At 37.4% G+C, this 22,565-nt stretch overlaps 1 protein-coding gene across 4 annotated transcripts in view; it reads left to right on the top strand.

The window, feature by feature from the left end:
* Window positions 1-22,565, top strand: part of dock5 (dedicator of cytokinesis 5) — a 59,601-nt gene that overhangs the window by 32,196 nt on the left and 4,840 nt on the right. For 2 of the 4 annotated variants that reach the window (XM_072682034.1, XM_072682032.1), the window contains 17 exons: window positions 894-1,048; window positions 4,206-4,291; window positions 7,004-7,160; window positions 7,261-7,301; window positions 7,386-7,476; window positions 7,767-7,886; window positions 8,087-8,176; window positions 10,158-10,262; window positions 14,226-14,367; window positions 14,605-14,686; window positions 14,771-14,855; window positions 15,731-15,817; window positions 16,022-16,198; window positions 16,461-16,544; window positions 17,187-17,324; window positions 21,711-21,895; window positions 22,369-22,513. In XM_072682034.1, the coding sequence (XP_072538135.1) occupies window positions 894-1,048; window positions 4,206-4,291; window positions 7,004-7,160; window positions 7,261-7,301; window positions 7,386-7,476; window positions 7,767-7,886; window positions 8,087-8,176; window positions 10,158-10,262; window positions 14,226-14,367; window positions 14,605-14,686; window positions 14,771-14,855; window positions 15,731-15,817; window positions 16,022-16,198; window positions 16,461-16,544; window positions 17,187-17,324; window positions 21,711-21,895; window positions 22,369-22,513 (1,970 nt within the window). Of the gene's footprint in view, window positions 1-893; window positions 1,049-4,205; window positions 4,292-7,003; window positions 7,161-7,260; window positions 7,302-7,385; window positions 7,477-7,766; window positions 7,887-8,086; window positions 8,177-10,157; window positions 10,263-14,225; window positions 14,390-14,604; window positions 14,687-14,770; window positions 14,856-15,730; window positions 15,818-16,021; window positions 16,199-16,460; window positions 16,545-17,186; window positions 17,325-21,710; window positions 21,896-22,368; window positions 22,514-22,565 lie in introns of those variants that run through there. The other 2 variants (XM_072682035.1, XM_072682036.1) reach the window with 2 other exon arrangements.

Here is a 22,565-nt window from a genome sequence, read left to right as displayed (position 1 = left end):
AAGCCACTGATTATCCTGGTTTTAGCTCTCTTTTGGCTTGCCAATTCTTTTTAGTTTCAATTCTGTTTCTTTGCCTTGACAGTAGAGGAATGAACAGATAAATTCAGAGTTTGCCAATAGCTCTCAGTAACATTGCCATTCTGTTTAAATCTGCACCATTAGCAGTGCAGCAGTTGCCCAGTTGCTCATACTGTGCATGTGATGTAAATAGGTAAAGATGTGACATGGATAGGAAAACTCCTGCAAAAACCTACCAGACCACTATGTTTTTAAAATGAATATATTAGATGTTGCAGGGATGATCGCAGAAGCACATTAATTTAATTTAATTGCAGTATTTTGCCAGAGGAGGAAGGGTCAGTCTTGGTTCCTCCCAGGGTTTTTTTCATTGTCACTGTCGCCTTTGACTTGCTCACCAGGGGTTTGTTTTGTTTATTTGTTGAGCTCCTGTCCTATTACTGGATTCCTGTAAAGCTGCTTTGTGACATTGTCAGTTGTAAAAAGTGCTATAAAAATAAATTGTATCATTGAATTAAATTTGCCCTACAAGACATTTCAGAAAGAAAAAAATCAAAGACATATGACATAAGACTAAACCAGCATTGGGGCAAAAAGACTGCCGCTACCATAGCAATACTTCTAATCCCACTAAAGTTCCAACAATTCCATGCAAATCCAACGGCTTCCATCTTAAGGTTTTAAGTGGCAAGCATTCTTGTGAAATTATTGCATTTACCCTAATAGTGCATAACGTATAATGTCTGTGCAACTACATGCAATGTCAAACATGTCATGCTCTAATAGTCACTGTTTGTCAGTTAATCAGTTGGGACTATGAGCCCTCTTGAATCAGTTGTGTATTTTCTGTAAATTTATGACTCTGTGACCATCAGGTCCCCATAAGATGAAGTTTATTCCTGCAATGGTGGGGCCCATCTTGAAGGCTACACTAGTTCCTGAGCCAGAGCTAAGGAAAGCCATCATCCCAATCTTCTTTGACATGATGCAGTGTGAATATCACCTTAGCCCCAATCACACCTTTCAAATGGTAAGTCTTGTGAGAGCAGTAAATGCTGGTAAAGTAAAAGGTATTAGAGGTGAGGGTGCTTTGAAGTGAAAAAACTTTTTTTGTCTTACAAATACCTTAAAATTTTCACTGTTCCATTTAACACTATTATAATGTATTTTAATGAAACCATTGTCTGCCACCCTAAGATGCATCCACGCGAATCAGCAATTCAGTAATTTTTTTTCATTACAATTCTCTTTTAATTTGACAATGATGCTGGTAAATGCACACAATGCACACATGCCAGAATACTTTTACACAAAGTACTTAAAGTGTTTACCAAAAATAACATTCTTTTATGGACATTTTCTAAATGCAAAAGTTTTTCAATGCAATTTTTTAGTGCACCGGTTGTTGTCTTGCGTAATAATTGGGTTGATTATTTTAATCTGATGGATTCTTCCATTTATCTTCCACCCATCAATCAGCAGTTAGCTTATTAGCAACATGAGGTGTGTTCTTACATGCTGTGGAAACACTGTTCACTAGTTTACCCTGAGAGACAGAAGTTTGTAAAATTGACATTTGTGGCTACAATTTATGCTGTACCCTGAATTTAGTGTGGTTATGCTAAATTAAAATGGAAAATATGCCAAGTCTAAAGAGATTACATCACTTTGTGGCACTGGATCACATAGTGAAAAAAAGTCAGCAACAACACTCCAAAGACTCCAAATTCTTTCCCCTGTCATTCTAATGAAGCATGACAGGGGAAAGAATTTCACTATGTGATCCAGTGATACTTTTCTCATGAAGCATGAGAGGGGTGAGAATTTGGAGTCTTTGGAGGGTTGTTGCTGACTAATATTATGAAATTATTACTAACTAACTTTTTTTTTAAACGTGCTGAATTGACACAACACTGCTTTAGAAGCTTTCGATCTCTTCAGAAATCTGCAAACATGTCCTGTAGTTCCAGAATTTTTTCATTAAAGTGAATACTGTATCGAAGTTTGCCACCATTCTAAATGTGAAGCATACTCATAATGTTTTACTGTGCAGTTAAGCTCAGCTATAACAACAAAAACATAGATACGAGTGCTCCTAGCATGGGTATAGATACATTCCTTTGAGTTTTGCATTCTGAGCAAGAGTGGACAAAAGCATGACAATAAGCTTTTTTCATTGTAATGTGTGTAGCATGTACTGTGAATACATAAAGCTTTCAGACCCTTTTAAGTTTTTTTTTATTTTATGTTACACACAATCTCACCAGTCTCCACACAGCAATCCAGATCAATAAAGCAAAATCAGGCTTTTGGCATCTGTAACTAACCAAACATCGAACACAATTGTTTCATTAAATCCAAATTTTGATGAAATGCAGTTCCCTGTTTTCTCATAGCTTTTCTGATTGTGTTCTGACTTCATCAGTACAGAGCACTTGCTGATTGTGTTTTGAATGGATCAGTTCACAGCACATGTTTCCAAAATCTATCTGGTTTCTCTAGAAGCATTCTCTAGCTCTAAGCATTCTTAAAACATTTGGTTTTGTTGCTTTTACTTGCATTTATTTAGACAGTTGTATAGAGGAGGAGAGTTTGGAGTGCTAGCACAAGATCTGACAAGCAAGAATTTATAAAGCTTGGAAATTTGATTTAGCTGGTGGTTCCTAATTACAGTACATGCCTCAGGCCTGATTTCTTCGCTGTTCAAAAGAAAACCTTGTATCTCCACATTGGCAACCTCATAGGACAAGAAAAAAACTTTAATGTGGAAAAACAGCAAAATTGGAGATACAAGATTTTTGTATGGCAGTGACAATTAGCTAATTACAGGTCTGAGACCTTGTCCAAAAAAATCTGAGCCTTTGCAACACTTTGTGCCCAATCTTCTGCACATCTATTAATATATAATTTATTTTGTATGTAATGAAAGGTAAAAAAAACTCTGCATTAGATATGCCAAACTGTTTTATGTTTGGTAACTAAGACTGTATGTTGTACTACTCAAAAAAAGGTCCTGTGGCCAAGGGTACCTAAATTTGATTAAATTTGAACCTGCTTAAAGCAATGACTGCCTAAAGTGTTCTTGGAAAGATCAAATCTTGGCACAGATTTCTTTTGGAAATTTCTCCCTTTCTCCTAGAATGGTTGAAGCTCAGCTCAGTTGGATTGAGTACATTGATGCACAGCCATTGTTTAGAACTTTATTGGGTTTAAGTGTATACTCTGGTTGGGCCATGTAAATCTTTGGGCCATCTTAGAGTGTAAGTTACTGAGCACTCAAGAAACAGGTGTCATTTATTAATAAGGTGATGCTCAGTGCCTAATTCTCCTCCTATTGGGAATTGTGGCCAACTAGTTAGATCTTACTTGTGAAACCAGATGATTTTTCTTCTCATTTTCTAAGAGTATCAGGATAGCCAAGCCAAGTGTAAATACTCATTTAAAATGAATACAAATCCGATAGCTCAAACCACTTCAAGAGGTGGTCTGAGACGCGTTTGAGACCCAAATTACAGCAGTATAAAGGCATCCATTCTCTACAACATGCTTTTGACAATCAACCCCCCCCCCCCCCCAGTACGACTGAGACATCAGGTGCAATGATGAATTTGTGTATTCCTTTCCATTCTTGGAATTCTCTGACCAAAACTTTTCCATCCGGTTGGTCAGTTTGGCTGGGTGGCCAAATCTAGGAAGACTGTTTGTGGTTCCAAACTTCTTCCATTTTCACTTTCAGTGCTGCAGAAATGTTCTTCTCTGAGCATACAATACAATAATCTCCCTCATCAAACAGAGAAAATGCATCAAACTAGCTTAACTGACCATAACCGAACCAAGTTTCAGCATATTTGAAATTTATATTTGTTCCTCACATACACATGTATTGATTTGACTGAGGAGTCAAGCTTTATTAAAAGCTGTCATTTTTTAAGAGACAAATCAGAAAATTAAATGCTTAATCCAATATAAAGTCAGCAATTTATTGCAAATAGACATTGTTTGAAGCTAACTGTAAAACTACTCATTTGTTGCCTGCATTGTGGCAACCGCAGCACCATGTCGCTGGATCTGTTAATGATTTGCAGAGAGCAAACACAGAAAATGATTGTCATATATGTCATGTATCACAGAAAATGTCTAGGTTTTAGTGTTTAAGAGTGAAGGATGGTGTATGTGTTGCATTGCAGTTTGAACATGAACTGATTACTAAGCTCGACCAAGAGGTTGAAGGAGGTCAAGGTGACAAGCAGTACAAAATACTACTGGAGAAAATGTAAGTAGGCTTTCTGTTGTTTACAATATATAGCCTATTTTATTAAACTGTAGCTTAATTAAATAAATAACAATGACTGCTTTAACCTCTTTAAATCTGCATGTGTATCAAAAAATGTGCCGATAAGATGTAATCTAATATAGATGGGCTAATAAACAAAATGGTAGCTTTAAATAGAATAAAGTGTCATATAAGTCTGGTACATATTTTCCAATGTAAATAAAAAGCCAAACTAAAACTGGCTTCTAATGTTTTAATCTGCCTCAAACCATGTCTGATTGACCATAGGTGGCAAACAAAGTGGCTTCTCTTACCGCAGTGGTGTCTCTCATAACAGATGTGCATAAACATTTATGGCGTTTGGCTGATACTCTTATCCAGAGAGACTGCTTTTTAAACAGAGACATTTTTAAATCAGATAAGCAAATGAAGTGGTAGAAGTCTTGCTCAAGGAGCGTAAATAAACAGTAATAAAGGACTTACCACACAGTCACACATGCAAACCAACATACAGTGCCCTCCATAATTATTGGCACCCCTGGTTAAGATGTGTTCTTTAGCTTCTAATAAATTGAGTTTTTTTCTAAATAATATAGGACCACGATGGAAAAAAGAGTAAAATCCAACCTTAACTCAAGTGAATTTTAAGGGGAAAAAAAATCCCTGACTAAGAAATAATTATTCTTCATAAAATCACCTGTTCCACAATTATTGGCACCCCTAACATTTCTTAGGAAATAAATGTAATTAAAGTATTTCTGTCAATTCTACAGTAGTTTACGAAGTTGATCAGAGTATGTAGGAACATTTAATTAGTAATTCACAACTTCCTGTTTCCCTGGGGTATAAATATGACGTGACACAGAGGCCATTTCTTTTCAACATGGAAAAGACAAAGGAACATACCATTCAAGTAAGGCAGATGTGTGTTGACCTCCACAAGTCAGGCAATGGCTACAAGAAAATAGACCACTGACCTCCACCTGTCCATATCTACTGTCAGAGGAATTATTAAGAAGTTTAAAACAACTGGAACAGTGGTAAACAAGCCTGGACGAGGACGCAAGTTTATTCTGCCACCACGCACAGTGAGGAGGATGATAAGAGAAATAAAAAGGTTTCCAAAGCTCACTGTTACAGAATTACAACAAAGGGTAGCTTCTTGGGGTCACAAAATTCCAAAACAACCATCAGGCACTATCTGCATGCCAACAAGCTGTTTGGGAGGCATGCACGGAAAAAACCTTTTCTCACTTACAATCATAAACGCAAACGTTTGGAGTTTGCTAAGCAGTACTGGAACTTCAACTGGGACCGTGTGCTTTGGTCAGATGAAACTAAGATAGAGCTTTTTGGCAACAAATGCTCTAAGTGGGTCTGGCATAACACAAGAGCTGAGTATGCAGAAAAGCACCTCATGCCCACTGTGAAATATGGGGGAGGATCAGTGATGCTGTGGGCCTGTTTCTCTTCCAAAGGCCCTGGGAACCTTGTTAGGGTGCATGACATCATGCATGCTTTGAAATACCAGGACATTTTAAAACAAAATCTGGTGGATGGGTCGTCACTGGGTCTTTCAGCAAGATAATGACCCAAAACATATGGCCAAATCTACACAGAAATGGTTCACCACACACAGAATCAAGCTCCTCCCATGGCCATCTCAGTCCCCAGACCTCAACCCCATTGAAAACCTGTGGGGTGAGCTGAAGAGAAGAGTGCAGAGGAGAGGACCCAGGTCACTGGATGATTTAGAGAGATTGTGCAAAGAGGAATGGTCAAAGATCCCTCTATCTGTATTCTCCCATCTTGTGAAACATTATAAGAGAAGATTAGGTGCTGTTTTGTTGGCAAAAGGGGGTTGTACAAAGTATTAACATCAGGGGTGCCAATAATTGTGGCACACATGATTTGATGTTAAACAATTATTTCTTAATGTGGGATTTTTTTCCTACTGAATAAATTCACTTGAGTTAAAGGTTGGATTTTACTCTTTCTTTCCATCGTGGCTCTATATTATTTAGAAAAAAACACAATTTATTAGAAGCTAAAGAACACATTTTAACCAGGGGTGCCAATAATTATGGAGGGCACTGTATAATGGCTTCTGTCATACCCACACATACTACCAGGTGCGTACTAGAATGTTCTCCATAATATGATGAAATCTGGACTGTAAAAAAAGTTTGTTGTAAAAAGTAATTAAAAAGATCAGGGGTCCCAAACATTCTGCCAGGACTCACATGTCGAGATTTGCAAGCCACTAAATATTTTATGAAGTGAAATGGAAATGTCCTATAAAACTCTTTTACTCTGTATAATGCGGTTTTGCTCAACAATTGAAAAACAGCATGATATCAGAATGAAACAAATGAAACATGCAAAATCTTACATTGTTACAGAATCTTTGATCAGATTAATTATTTCAGCGCACATGCCAACAGTGTACAGTTTAAATCTATGTGTATATAGGTGTATGAATTTTGATGTCCATTTGATCATAAGCCGCCGCCATTTGAATTAAATACAACAAGAGTCAGTTCTCAATTTAAAATAACAAAAATACTAACCAGTCTCAATAAATTATATTTAGGTATAATTTCTTGTCTGTAGTAAGAACGTCACTGTTGTGCAGTGAATCTCATTGGCTGTACTGATTAAGCCCCTCATAAGCAACAGAACACTCAATTCAAAATGTCTTTGTACGCGCAGCCTGTTGGAGCACAGCAGGCGTCACAGGTACCTGTCCCAGTCTGGTGAGGAGCTGGCACTGCTGTTGAGCACTCTGCTGGAGAACCTGCTTGCATACCGCACTATTACCCATGATGAGAGCCCTGAACTGCGTATGAGCTGCACTGTCAATGTGCTGGTGAGACACAAGTCACCTTAGTTAATTTTCCTTGGTTAAACTATGTTATGGCCAAGTCATATGTATTTCTATTCTTGGTATTATTATTTTTTGTTTCCAGAACTTTTACAAAGAGAAAAAAAGGGAAGACATCTATATCCGGTAAGTGTAAAAGAAATGGTGGTAATTACCTTAGTAGTAGTAGTAGTATATAAAATATTCTCATGCTATGACGTCTCTCTTCAGATACTTGTATAAATTACGTGACCTGCACTTAGACAGTGAAAACTACACTGAAGCTGCCTACACACTGCTACTGCATGCTGAACTGCTAGAGGTCTGCCCCCCCTTCCTTATGCATTGCTATTATATATATATATATATATATATATATAGTGTACTTTCTGCAGTGCCACATTATATGATATTGGCTTTATGATTAATCGCATAATGTATCTTATTGTTTAATTACTTTTTTTTGTTGCTATATATATATAAGTATAAGATGTAAATAAAATAGAGAAAAAAGCTATCAGCTCTTACTTCTATTGTATGTATTTAAAAATTCTCTCTCAATCTGTCTCTCTCTCCCTCTCCTCCTGCTGCTTGCAAATTTTTCTTTTTCAGTGGTCAGATAAGCCCTGTGCTCCCCACCTGATCCCCCGTGAAGGAGCTTCTGCATGCACCCAACAGGAGCTGAAAGAAAGACTTTTCCAGGACATTATTTGTTGCCTAGACAAGGGAAAAGTGAGATCTTAACACACACTTGCTACAACAGTTCACTGTGAACCTTATAAAGCACTAATATTATTACTTCTTAATAATTGCTTTAACCATCAACTCATTGGAAGATAATGAATATTATGCAACAAAAGACACATCATTGCTCCAACAATTATTGCTTATTGTACATTAATTGATTTATTTATTTTCATTTTTATGTATAGATGTGGGAAAAGGCCATTAAGATGAGTAAGCAGCTTGCCAAAATGCATGAGAACCAGATGTTTGACTTTATGGAACTCAGTCAGCTCCTGGTAAGTTACTGTACATATATACGTATGTAAGTAACACAAGCATGTAACATTGGTTGTTGCAGTGCTTGCAAAGCAAATTCTTGCATTGTATTGAATTTCTATTGATGTATGTATTATGTTGTTACTACAACATAATTTAAAACATATATCTCACTCAACATGACATCAGTCTTATTTCTGACTGATTAATTGCCGCCATTTATCCTATAGCAGCTTGGTTTTCTTTTGCAGTTGCATATTGTTGTTACTTTATGTTCTTTATTAACTGTTTTTATGATGCTGCTGCTAAATGAGCGAGTCTGTTATTTGTACTATATATTTAATATAGTATATTGTCGCTGTCCATTGGAAAACATCTCCAAAATTGTGACTTTATAGGAAAAGGCAAAAATGTTCTTAACTTTGAATGGGAGTTAATGTAAAATAAGAATATATTTGATTAAAGATAGGACAGCATCAATATAATAAATGTAAATAAATAAATAAATATCATCGTGTATTGGGCCTATTATTTAGCTGGCTGCTATTGTTTTTCAGGCCTGTTGGCTGGTCATAAAATGCGTGCAGTATGGTAATAGGTGTTGTTCAATCGACAGTGTACCACAAAAAAAAAAAAAAAAGAAACAATCTAATGCTTATCATTCACGTTTGCATGGTTCTTGTGCGTACTATAAAATGTATTCCTGCCAGCACTAATAATTTATTACTTTTATTAATTTTATTAATCCAAAAAATGTGGCGTGTTATTATTTTCTACATTTTATTTTGTTTATAAATTATATTAAGCTTTTTACCAGAATTTTGTGCATAAGTAGCACTTCACTTAAACTACACCAACATAAACCTTTGCATAAACTTAATTGCCACACACATATTTTCCTACTGTTTAATAGAGTTGGCATTTATAGATATTGTATCAACATTGCAATGGTCCAATTAATGGCACACATTTTTAATATATTAGTTGTTTTGGTGTTCAAGTCCGAATTTCATTGGACCGATGCAAACTAATTTAATTGACTGAAGTGCACTTCACAGATGACAGATTTTTTTTGACAGAACCACCATGACATATTTTTCTATTTGCAAGTCAACCAATAGTGGCTCACTTTGATATGGCAGGACAGATTATAACAATAGAGAAATCAAAGACGGTAGGCGCTGAAATAAATGTCCAGTTTAAATGTGGGCACATCTGCACAATGTGTAGTCTATGTCAAAGTGGGCAGCTGCAGACAGGTATGATGTGGATGGAGTTTGCAGGCATGAATGACGCTAGATTTGCAGGACGAGCACAAACATAAAATCAGGAAATCTTTTTAAATTCCTTCCATGATGCTTATACATCTACAACCTTCTTTCTTAAAGACCTGGTGAGCTCTTTGGATCTCACCATGGTAATACTACTCACTTCAAAAATCAAGAACCAAATGTTTTTTTTATTTTTTATGTTACCTCAATTATATTATGTTATGTCTTTGTTTGCAAGGTATAAGCTGCAAAATATCCTTTTTATGTACATATTCTTAGAGTAAATAAATACCAGAATAGCCTAGACATGCAACAAAACACAAAGAGTGTTGAAACAAAGAAGAGAGAAATGTGTTCAGCAAACGCAGTAAGCCATCATCCGTTTACTTTGCTTGATGGGAGTTATCCAGAAAATACTCTGTTCAGGAAATGCGTATGGCAGTCTACAGGCTGTGAGAGGAAGGTAACACTACATGTAATAAAGGCTACAGTAGCTGTGGTGAACTCCACAGCTGTGTCCATTGAGTTCTTAATACACAGATTCATAGCAGTTACAGTTACAGCCTAGATCTGTTACCTGATTTGCATTGTTATTCAGACTTTAATTTAGAGCTTAAGAATTTAGAGTAATTATGTTCCAATGTAATTACTGTTATTACAAACATAAAAGGATAAACCTGCATATAGAAATACATATTACTGTGTTTTTGTCTTGTTTATGTATCCACAGAAACAGCAAGCACAGTTTTATGAGAACATCATGCATGCTATGAGGCCTCAGCCTGAATACTTTGCAGTGGGTTACTATGGCCAAGGCTTTCCATCTTTTCTCAGGGTAAGTGGCTCAAGTACAGACTGAGAAATTCTAATTAAAATACTGGGATGACATAACATGGCTCAAACCATGAACAAGCAAGCCCACCATTTTTCAGTCATATTAAGCACAGAGGAAAAACTGGATATGGTTATTACTTCTGAAATTAGGCAAACAGAGAGACTCTTTACATACCATTGTACATACCATCATTGAGAGGCATCATAGCAAACTAACATCAAAATATTACAGCAGGATATGGTATTAACGAGTGTGGAGAGTAGCAAAATCTACATTTACATAGTCCCTTTTTTTTACTGGCTACTGATAATTACTAATAATTTTGGTGCTTTCAATGACCGCCTTATTTCATCAAGGTTGCATCTGGTTTGCAGCTTAAGATAAACCCACTTTATTTACTTTTACTTTCAAGGTGTCTCTTGATTGTAGACTTTGCTACGCTGTGTTATTTTTTTTTTTGGGGGGGGGGGGGGGGGGGTCGCGTCAAGAAATTAAATCTTAATTAGTTAATTATGATTATGCAGTGCTTCTAAGTAATTACAAAGCAATTATTTACTATTGGTTTTTGAAGTCAAAAGTAATTTTATGTTATATTATGTGTTTATATATATATATATATATATATATATATATATATATATATATATATATACAGTCATGCCCGAAAGTATTCATACCCCTGGCAAAGTTTGACTTAAATTTACTTTTATTTAACCAGAAGTTATATTTTTGCCTTGAAACGACACAGGCATCTCCCAGGAGATAACACGATGATGTACATGAGGCATCATTGTGGGAAAAAGTATTTCTCAGCTTTTATACACATTTGAACAAAAAGTGGCATGTCCAAAATTATTCATACCCTTTGAAAACTGTCACAGTATATGGGAAAATCCAAAGTTCTATACCATTCCAAATAGTCCAAGCTGTTTTAAAGCATCCTAATTACCCTGATTCATTGGGAACAGCTGTTTTAATCAACTCAACAGGAGAAAAACAGCAGCTCTCTGCAGTTGGTTTGTGGACAGTCATGGCTAAGACAAAGGAGCTCACTAAGGACCTGCGGCTGTGCATTGTGGCCGCTCACAAGTCAGGAAAGGGCTATAAAGCCATATCAAAATGTTTTCAAGTTCCAGTGGCTACAGTGCAAAGTATTATTAAGAAATACAAGAAGTTCCGCACTGTGGAAAATCTCAGAAGATGTGGTCGGAAGCCAAAAGTGACACCTGTGCTGGCCAGGAGAATAGTGAGAGAGGTGAAGAAAAATCCAAGGATCACCACCAAGGCCATCCTGGTGAATCTGGACTCTGCTGGTGGCGACATCTCAAGGCAGACAGTTCAGCGGACACTGCACACTGCTGGGTTCCACGGACGCAGGCCAAGGAGGACACCACTTCTCCAGAAAAGGCACACAAAAGCCCGCTTGACCTTTGCAAATGCTCATCTGGACAAAGAAGAAGACTTCTGGTGTTCTGTTTTATGGTCAGATGAAACAAAAATTGAATTGTTTGGCCACAATGATGTGTGCACCATTTGGCGTGAAAAAGGAGAAGCCTTCAACCCTAAGAACACCATCCCCACTGTCAAACATGGTGGTGGGAACCTAATGTTTTGGGGGTGTTTTTCAGCCAGTGGACCAGGGAACTTGATCGCAGTAAATGGCACCATGAAAAAAGAGCAATACATCAAGATTCTCAACAACAACATCAGGCAGTCTGCAGAGAAACTTGGCCTTGGGAACCGGTGGACATTTCAGCACGACAACGACCCAAAACACACAGCCAAAGTGGTGAAGAAATGGTTAGCAGACAAAAACATTAATGTTTTGCAGTGGCCCAGCCAGAGTCCTGACTTGAATCCAATTGAGAATCTGTGGAGGGAGCTAAAGATCAGGGTGATGGCGAGGAGACCCTCGAACCTCAAAGAGTTGGAGCTCATCACTAAAGATGAATGGGCAAAAATACCAGTGGAGACATGCAAAAAGCTGGTCAGCAATTACAGGAAGCGTTTGATTGCTGTAATAGCCAATAAAGGCTTTTCTATTAATTATTGAGAAGGGTATGAATAATTTTGGACATGCCACTTTTTGTTCAAATGTGTATAAAAGCTGAGAAATATTTTTTCCCACAATGATGCCTCTTGTACATCATCGTGTTATCTCCTGGGAGATGCCTGTGTCATTTCCAGGCAAAAATATAATTTCTGGTTAAATAAAAGTAAATTTAAGTCAAACTTTGCCAGGGGTATGAATACTTTCGGGCATGACTGTATATATATATATATATATATATATATATATATATATATATATATATATATATATATATATATATATACAGTGAGGAAAATAAGTATTTGAACACCCTGCGACTTTGCAAGTTCTCCCACTTAGAAATCATGGAGGGGTCTGAAATTTTCATCTTAGGTGCATGTCCACTGTGAGAGACATAATCTAAAAAAAAAAATCCGGAAATCACAATGTATGATTTTTTAAATTATTTATTTGCGTGTTACTGCCGCAAATATCTATTTGAACACATGCCAATCAGCAAAAATTCTGGCCCTCAAAGACCTGTTAGTCCACCTCTAAAAAGTCCACCTCCACTCCACTTATTATTCTAAATTAGAAGCACCTGTTTGAGGTCGTTAGCTGTATACAGACACCTGTCCACCCCACACAATCAGTAAGACTCCAACTACTAACATGGCTAAGACCAAAGAGCTGCCAAAGACACCAGAGACAAAATTGTAGACCTGGCATCTCAATGATCCTAAGAAAGGTGAGGAATCAGCCCAGAACTACACGGGAGGAGCTGGTCAATGACCTGAAGAGAGCTGACACCACTGTTTCCAAGGTTACTGTGGGTAATACACTAAGACGTCATAGTTTAAAGTCATGCATGGCACGGAAGGTTCTCCTGCTTAAATCAGCACACGTCCAGGCCCGTCTTAAGTTTACCCATGACCATTTGGATGATCCAGATGAGTCATGGGAGAAAGTTCTGTGGTCAGATGAGACCAAAATAGAACTTTTTGGTCTTAATTCCACTCACCGTGTTTGGAGGACGAAGAATGATGAGTACCATCCCAAAAACACCATTCCCACTGTGAAGCATGGGACAGGACAACTGCACTGTATTAAGGAGAGGATGACCGGGGCCATGTATTGCGAGATTTTGGGGAACAACCTCCTTCCCTCAGTTAGAGCACTGAAGATGGGTCGTGGCTGGGTCTTTCAACATGACAATGACCCAAAGCACACATCCACGATAACCATGGAGTGGCTCTGTAAGAAGCATATCAAGGTTCTGGAGTGGCCTAGCCAGTCTCCAGACCTAAACCCTATAGAAAATCTTTGGAGGGAACTCAAACTCAGTGTTTCTCAAAATCCCTGCTGCAGTGTGTGCAAACCTGGTGAAAAACTACAGGAAACGTTTGACCTCTGTAATTGCAAACAAAGGCTACTGTACCAAATATTAACATTGATTTTCACAGGTGTTCAAATACTTATTTGCAGCAGTAACACACAAATAAATTATTAAAAAATCATACATTGTGATTTCCGGATTTTTTTTTTTAGATTATGTCTCTCACAGTGGAGATATATATATATATATATATATATATATATATATATATATATATATATATATATATATATTATGAAATGTAATTCCTGATGCCGTTTAATATATAGTAAAATAAATATAATCATTTGTTTATTCACTTTATGTATGTTTAAAGCAAATATTATTACTAATGTAAATATTATAAACATTTACTGTGAAAAATGTGTATCTGAGTAAAGCATTGTTATATTGTGTGTATATAAACCTGGAATAAACTTATTTTAAAATTCTTTTTACTCTGTGATCATGTTAGCAATGTGTATATTTTCTAACTTGTTGCTGACTTATTCTTTTTAACGTGACTGACACCCTGTATCTGGTTTGTCTACTAAAGAATAAAGTGTTCATCTACCGTGGTAAAGAGTATGAATGGCTGGAGGACTTCAGTCTGAAGTTGCTCTCTCAGTTCCCTAATGCAGTCAGGATGACCAGCACATCGCCCCCCGATGACTGTGTCTGCAACTCCTCTGGCCAGCGTATCCTCCAACAACACTGAAGGTTTTTTATTTTTAAATATTGAGCTGTTAACACACAATTGTGTGTCCATGTGAGTTATGGATCCAGGTTTCACATTGAAATATTGCTGTTGACTTCTAATCAGAAATAACAATGACTGACATTTTTTGTGAAGTATCAAATGTTAAAAGACAAATGTGTCAGTCTTCAATAATTTGACCTCTTTGACCTGTTGCTCCTTTACTTGAGCATCTTAGATATTCAGAGCTTCACTGTCAAGCCTGTCCTTAATTTGCCTTTGCAGTTCAAGGACAAGGGTGTTCCAGAACAAATCCTTAAGTATGACATGCCACATACCAATATTTATAAAAATCTAGAATATATTGTACTCCATGTTTACTTTGTATTTATTTGCCCTCACAGTTACTACAGAACAAATGAGGTTGATCAATTCCAGTACTCCAGACCATTCAGGAAAGGCGAGAAAGATCCAGACAATGAGTTTGCTGTGAGTTGGCAAATCATTTGTGTACATGTCCACTAAATGCAATGAGTCTTATAAATAATAAACATGTCACAAAAAGGAAATTTGAGTTTGGTAGATTATCATTATTTGTTGTAACAATGATTCTTGCCAATCAATCTAATACCAATGAAAAGCCTGTTAATTTCCCTTTTAAATGGGGCCACATTTGTAAAGAAAATGTATTTGTGGGATGAGCAGTAGTGTTGAGTATGAGGGTTGCGCCCATGGAAAATTTGCCAAATCTTCTCTACCAGTGCCAAACCGTTTTTTTTGTGCTGTTGCTATAGACACTTGTTTTAAGCTTCTGGTAACCCCATGTGCTGAGAGATATCGAAATAAAATTCTTCAATCAGTGGCAATCCAATCTCTGGGAGCAAACGCTATTCTCCAAGATGACAACGCTTGACACCACTGTACTGTTCTTGCCAGAGTGACCGACACAACCATGTTGGCTGACTTGCACCAAATGCTGGTATGCCATCCCACAGCAGTGTGTGATCAGGCTGGTGACCAGCATCAGGGGGAGATGCCAGGCTGTTGTGGCTGTTCATGGTTCTTTCACACGCTACTGAGGCTCCTGTTTGTTAAATGCTGTTTGGCATTGGAAAGGAGAATTTGGAGTATTATGGATGCAACCCACATACTTAGCTCTGCGGCTCATCCTACAAATTTTCCTATCAATTGTGGCACTATTTAAAAGAGTGTATAAGTTCCAGTGGTATAAGATTCATTGTCAAGAAGCATTTTTATAACATAATGTAATGTAAGACATAATGTGTCAGATTTCAGGGTATCACAAGCAAGAACAAACACTGATCCAATTACTGCTTTTAAATAAATCTTTATTTGCTTTACAGACGATGTGGATTGAAAGGACCACCTACTTAACAGCTTACTGCTTTCCAGGAATCCTCAAGTGGTTTGAAGTAAAATCCATATCCGTGGTGAGTGCCAAGAGCATGACTTATTTGAATGTGCATCATTGATTGGCAGCTGCTTGTCTTCTTCCTATTATGTTAAAGTCTTAAATAATGCCTTTAATGCCTTTTAATTTTGCCTTCAAAGTTGCAGTTACTGTATGTTTTTGTTTTTCTTTTAATATCTTTCTGATGTGTTCATGTTTGTGACATCTATGTAAAACAAATCAGGATGAGATCAGCCCATTGGAAAATGCCATAGAAACTATGGAGCTGGCCAATGAGAAGCTCAGTAACCTGGTCCAACATCAGGCATATGACCGCTCTCTTCCTGTTCATCCTTTGTCCATGATGCTCAGTGGCATTGTAGACCCAGCTGTCATGGGTGGTTTCGCAAACTATGAAAAGGTCTGTCAGTATTTTAATTTAAATTCAGTCAGTTCTTTAGAAAATACCTGTTTTGTTCTGTTTTGATTTGTTTGTTTAAACTGTGTTAATAGCTTGCACTTCTTGAATTCCCTCCTTACATTATATTACTGCTTACATATTGACAGCTTTTTTGGTATAGTAATTAATGTGTCCCAAGATTAGCGTTCCAGTTCTGAGGCATCCCCTCTGATTTGGTGCTGATTTAATATGAAATACTGATTAAAATGTTGTTGTCTTTTAGGCATTCTTTACTGAAGCTTACATGAAGCAGCACCCAGAGGATCTAGAACGCATTGAAGTCCTCAAGCACCTGATTGCTCTACAGGTGCCACTTTGACTACTTTGCAAAATACATTTTTGTAAATTAATTAAACATTCTCACATTGTACATACAACTTTATTATATAATTGTTTGAACCAATGACCATAGAAAAAGTGAACACCATTTTATTCCCTTCCATTCTCTAAAAATGAAACCAAAATCTTATACGCCATATTTTGCAACCAAAGGCTGTGCAATAGAGGCCAGACACTAAGCCAAACTTGCCTACTCATTTGGTAGACCTGTCCCACACGTGTCCCTTTATTGAGCTAGAGCGCAGAAGCAGAGCAGATTATTTCCCTTGCAAGTGGAGTTTATGTAAGTTTGACATTACTCTTCCTTTTTACAATATAGCAGAAAGCAATTTCTGAGGGAAAACGTGCCAGTATTAGCACAGGGAAAACTAACAGTTGGAATTAGGCATGGGTGATGGAAAGACCGTTCTGATTTGGAGAATTGACTATTTTGTGGCATGGTTGGAGCTACAAATTATATTGCAACCAGCATGCAGAGGCGCTAGACCTGTGGTGGCTTCACGTTGTGCTGTCCATGCTTTCTACAGTCATTGGTTTGGACTTTTAGTTCTTAGTTTTAGAGATTGAAAAATGTTGGCGTTGTAGAATGTTAGGAATTATTTTCTCTCAGATTCCACTGTTGGATGAGGGGATACAGATCCATGGGGAGAAATCAACAGAACAACTAAAGCCCCTTCATAATCGCCTTGTCAGCTGCTTTCAGGAACTGAGAGAGAAAGTGGGGAGACAATATGGAGTTATCACTCTGGTCAGTGTTTCTTATACAGCCTTGATTAAATCCACTTTATTAACTTGTTGCCATCTTCCCATTGCTTTTGTGTAGTTTCAAAGATACATATTTTATCTTAACATTCTGTTTCTTAACTGTCATATTTGGACAGTTAACAAGGAACCAAAATATGAATTTACAATTAAATGTATAACGTATTTTTAAGCATGGAATGTATACTCACCAAGCACTTTATGAAGAACAAGTAATACTGTATCTAATCTCCTTTTGTTTCAGTTCTTCATGATATTAATTCATGACAACATAAAATGTTGGAAAGAGTTCATTCAGGTTTATTTATGTTATGTTTTTAACCCATTGCATCCTAAGCTGTACAATAATTCGTAACTGAAATTGTATATGCAAAATGAACTGCAACTAAAAGGAGAACCTTGTAGTTCAAGTCTGTGGATAGGTAACACCAATTAATAACTATTACCAGGCCAGAGTAAATGTAAACACAGCATTTGGTATTTGATTATTTTGCTTCTGCCTAAACCAAGTTATTAATTAGGCTGGCGGCACACTGTGTTATAGTAATGCTACTCAATGTTTATGATGGTTATGATATAAAATATTTTCTAGAATTTCTGAACTGCAGCTTTACCAATTTGTCAAATGCCTTTTAGGTCTAATTACATAGAATCTGTCTATGAAATTCTGTTAATTTCCATTTCAGTCGACTAATTATACACTCCTTTATTCATATACATTTATTTGTGTCCTTATTTTTACAAATAGTTGAAAGCACATTTGTACCTTCTGGCACAAATAAAACTGGAACATAACAAGTATAAAATATACAACTTGTCATGGCGGGTTAGGCCAGACACAGAGGAATGAACACTAGCAGAGATTGGTCCAATGCAAGTCATTTATGAAACAAAACGAAACACACAAAAAGGGGCTAGTGAGAAAAGATGCAGCAGCTGAAGGGCATAAACGTGAACACAGTGAACAACACAACCTAGAACTTGGCAAACAAGAGGGTGAAAACAAACAGACCTGAGACCGGGGGTTTAGCTGGGGAACCAGCTGCTTGGCAAGAACGGCTAGGCCGACCCGACCTGGAACTGCCGCGTGGTAGCTAGAGTGAGAGTCGTGGGTATAACTTAGCAGATAGTGAGCGAACTTTGCTGAGTACTTTAACGAGGAAGTCGAGCCGAAGCTGGCCTAAACACACCGTGGTTAGAGACGGGAACCTCTCGGGTTACCTCAAGGTTCCAAACCATTTAATTCTCGGCGTCTAACTGAGCCTCGAAGCCTCTTAAGTACCCCCAGCCTCAGGTGCAATACATTAACTAAACAAGACGTTATAAACCTGAATTGAACACATGAACATGAATCAAGACACTGAACCGAACATACATGAACCTATATGAACCAAATCCCTGAATCCAAACCAGAACGGAAACACAACAAATCGGAATTGCCCCGGGGGGAGGACACAATACCGAGAGGCTGACACAACTCAATACAGTACATTGCCATTGCATGGCAAAACTTCCTTCTGTTGTTGACACCACATAGCAAAAAATTAATTAATATTTCACACAAGTGTTTAGATTTAACCTCTGAACACCATTGGATATTTTTAACTTTTTTTAGAAATAAAAAACTGAAAAGTGGGGCATACAATATTATTCGGCCCCCTTACATTAATAATTTGTAGCGCCACCTTTTGCTGCGATTACAAGCTGCAAGTCTCTTGGGGTATGTCTCTAACAGTTTTGCACATCGAGAGACTGAAATTTTTTGCCCATTCTTCCTTGCAAAACAGCTCGAGCTCAGTGAGGTTGGATGGAGAGCGTTTGTAAACAGCAGTTTTCAGCTCTTTCCACAGATTCTCGATTGGATTCAGGTCTGGACTTTGACTTGGCCATTCTAACACCTGGATACGTTTATTTGTAAACCATTCCATTGTAGATTTTGCTTTATGTTTTGGAACATTGTGTTGTTGAAAGATAAATCTCTGTCCCAGTCTCCGGTCTTTTGCAGACTCCAACAGGTTTTCTTCCAGAATGGTCCTGTGTTTGGCTCCATCAATCTTCCCATCAATTTTAACCATCTTCCCTGTCCCTACTGAAGAAAAGCAGGCCCAAACCATGATGCTGCCACCACTATGTTTGACAGTGGGGATGGTGTGTTCAGGGTGATGAGCTGTGTTGCTTTTACGCCAAACATAACGTTTTGCATTGTGGCCAAAATGGTCGATTTTGGTTTCATCTGACCAGAGCACCTTCTTCCACATGTTTGGTGTGTCTCCCAGGTGGCTTGTGGCAAACTTTAAACAAAGACTTTTTATGGATATCTTTGAGAAATGGCTTTCTTCTTGCCACTCTTCCATAAAGGCCAAATTTGTGCAGTGGACGACTGATTGTTGTCCTATGGACAGAGTTTCCCACCTCAGCTGTAGATCTCTGCAGTTCATCCAGAGTGATCATGGGCCTCTTGGCTGCATCTCTGATCAGTCTTCTCCTTGTTTGAGTTGAAAGTTTAGAGGGACGGCCGGGTCTTGGTAGATTTGCAGTGGTCTGATGCTCCTTCCATTTCAATATGATCGCTTGCACAGTGCTCCTTGAGATGTTTAAAGCTTGGGAAATCTTTTTGTATCCAAATCCGGCTTAACTTCTCCACAACAGTATCTCGGACCTGCCTGGTGTTCCTTGGTCTTAATGATGCTCTCTGCGCTTTAAACAGAACTCTAAGACTATCACAGAGCAGGTGCATTTATACGGAGACTTGATTACACACAGGTGGATTCTATTTATCATCATCAGTCATTTAGGTCAACATTGGATCATTCAGAGATCCTCACTGAACTTCTGAAGTGAGTTTGCTGCACTGAAAGCAAAGGGGCCGAATAATATTGCACACTCCACTTTTCAGTTTTTTTATTTCTAAAAAAAAAAGTTTAAAATATCCAATAAATTTAGTTCCACTTCACGATTGTGTCCCACTTGTTGATTCTTCACAAAAAAATTACAATTTCATATCTTTATGTTTGAAGCCTGAAATGTGGCAAACGATTGAAAAGTTCAAGGATACTTTTGCAAGGCCCTGTATGCAGGGATAAGTCTTGTTAGAGTAGAGCATGCTGGTGAAGATTTCTGACTTGTTCTGTGGATGATTGACGCGCAAGCTTCTCCAGTAAGTTCAGTTCAACAGAAAAAATCACATATATTTTGTTTGAGGTGACTGGACACAATATATTCAGTAAAATAGAGTGTACACTGACTATAGAATGTCTCGCTCTAAGAACCTAGCTAATAATGGAAAGCCAGAAGGAAGCATGGACATGATGTTTCCCTGAGACATTATTGCCTTTCTGCCCCACCATCAACACAGCTGAGTAAATGTGCAGGACAACAACTCCAACATCTCTTTGATGTGTCCATGAACCCCCAAAGATGCACTTTTTTGTTAAACAGGAAACTAATTACCCCAAATCTTGATTTAAGAAATAGGTTTTCAGCCTAGAAATAAATATTAAGACTATGCCTAAGACCTGAAAAAAGACTATTCTGGCCAGAACCGTGGAAATGAGATCTTTGCGATTTATTAGAAGTGACATCTACAAACATTTAGACATATGTATGTAAGTAAATAGTAGAGAACATAACCTTGTGGGGCACCTTATTTTACTTTTCTATGTACAGATGTGTCATAGACACCATTTACATTTACAAATTGATGGCAATCGGTCAGGTAAGGTCTGAACCAAGACAGGGCTATCCTGTGATCTCAACGATTTTTTCTCATCTGTCTAGCAAGATAGTGTGGTCTAAAGTGGCGGCTAATTTTGCTTAATTTAAGTGTAGCATCTAGGAAACACAGGCTTGGTTGAATAATAATAAAAGATACTTTTTATCTTTAATACTGCTGTCTCTGTACTTAATATGCCAAAATCCTGACTCAAATGTATTAGATATCTTAGAAAAGTAAACATTCCTTCGCGATTTTGCTCCACCTTTTTTAGGTACAATTTGTGAATGCTGTGGATCTCCTGTTCTACCACATCCAAATGTTGTTCTGTTGAATTAATGCCTGATGATTGTATTGTTGACGAAATCAGTTTGAGATGACTCAGGGGAACAGCAGTTGTAGAAATACTCAAAATCATTGAAATTGCTTCTTTTCTTCATTTGAATAGTGCAAATGCATGAAGCCACCTGTCTGTGTCTGCATGATTTAATGCATTATCTTGCTGCCACATCATTGGTTGATTAGATTGTATGCATGAGTAGGTGTACAGATATTTTTTAATAAAATTATTGGTGAACGTATGTTACATTCATAAAAATGGAATATATAACATATTTGGTGGTTTTATTTGTTCATGTGCATCTTTCTGTTTGTCACCAGCCGTGTTCCCTGAAAGAGAGGAAGAAAAGTCGAATCGGATCAGTTGTGGTGCCTTATATTATGTCCTCTACACTGAGACGTATGTCTACCATTTCCACCATCTCTATGCAGTCCAATGCCTCCTCAGGCCTGTCCAGTGGCTTTGACTCCTCTGAGGGAAACTCTTCCAGACCTGCTTCTCAAGAGTATGCTTCTCAAGTCTCCTTTGCTCTTACAGTTTTTACAAGTCTTGAATGACCACCTTTAGTTTTCTTTCTTTCAAAACATTATATTTAGCAGCATTCTTAGTTGTGTAGGTTTTACAAACTTTTTTTTTTTTTTATCAATGAAGGAATATAAGGAATAACATACACTAAATTGACACACTGTTCTGATAAACTCACTTAGTCACTGGTCATATGAGTTGATTCATTTTTCTGTTATTATACATTCAGCACAACCTGCAGTTTATGTTTAAACATTTTAAACCACATTCAAAATGATTTGAGTTTTAATATTTACAATATTTACAATTAGATATACATAGACAGAAATGGAAGAACAAGTCAATATAAATACAAATATATTTATTAATACATATACATATGCATTATTGTTGTTGTTTTCATTAGTGGTTGCTTATGAGAAATCTCCTGTTTTTCCCCCCCTTTGTCCACAGTTCACTGCTAACTCGTGTAAGTGATAAGAGAAGGTCATTTTTGTCTCGCTCTGAAGAGGATAATCGAATCAGCAAAAAGAACAGGAAAGAATGGAGCATGAGCAAATCTCAAGTTCTCCTGGAAAGGCTTGCAGACATGAATGAGGTCCCTGCTGTATACCTTATTACATTGTGTGCAATTAATTAAAGATACAGTA

Source organism: Salminus brasiliensis, chromosome 6 (assembly GCF_030463535.1).
Source record: "Salminus brasiliensis chromosome 6, fSalBra1.hap2, whole genome shotgun sequence".
Lineage (NCBI taxonomy): Eukaryota > Metazoa > Chordata > Actinopteri > Characiformes > Bryconidae > Salminus > Salminus brasiliensis.
The sequence above is the reverse complement of the archived record's forward strand: the minus strand, read 5'-3'. Positions and strand labels throughout refer to the sequence as shown.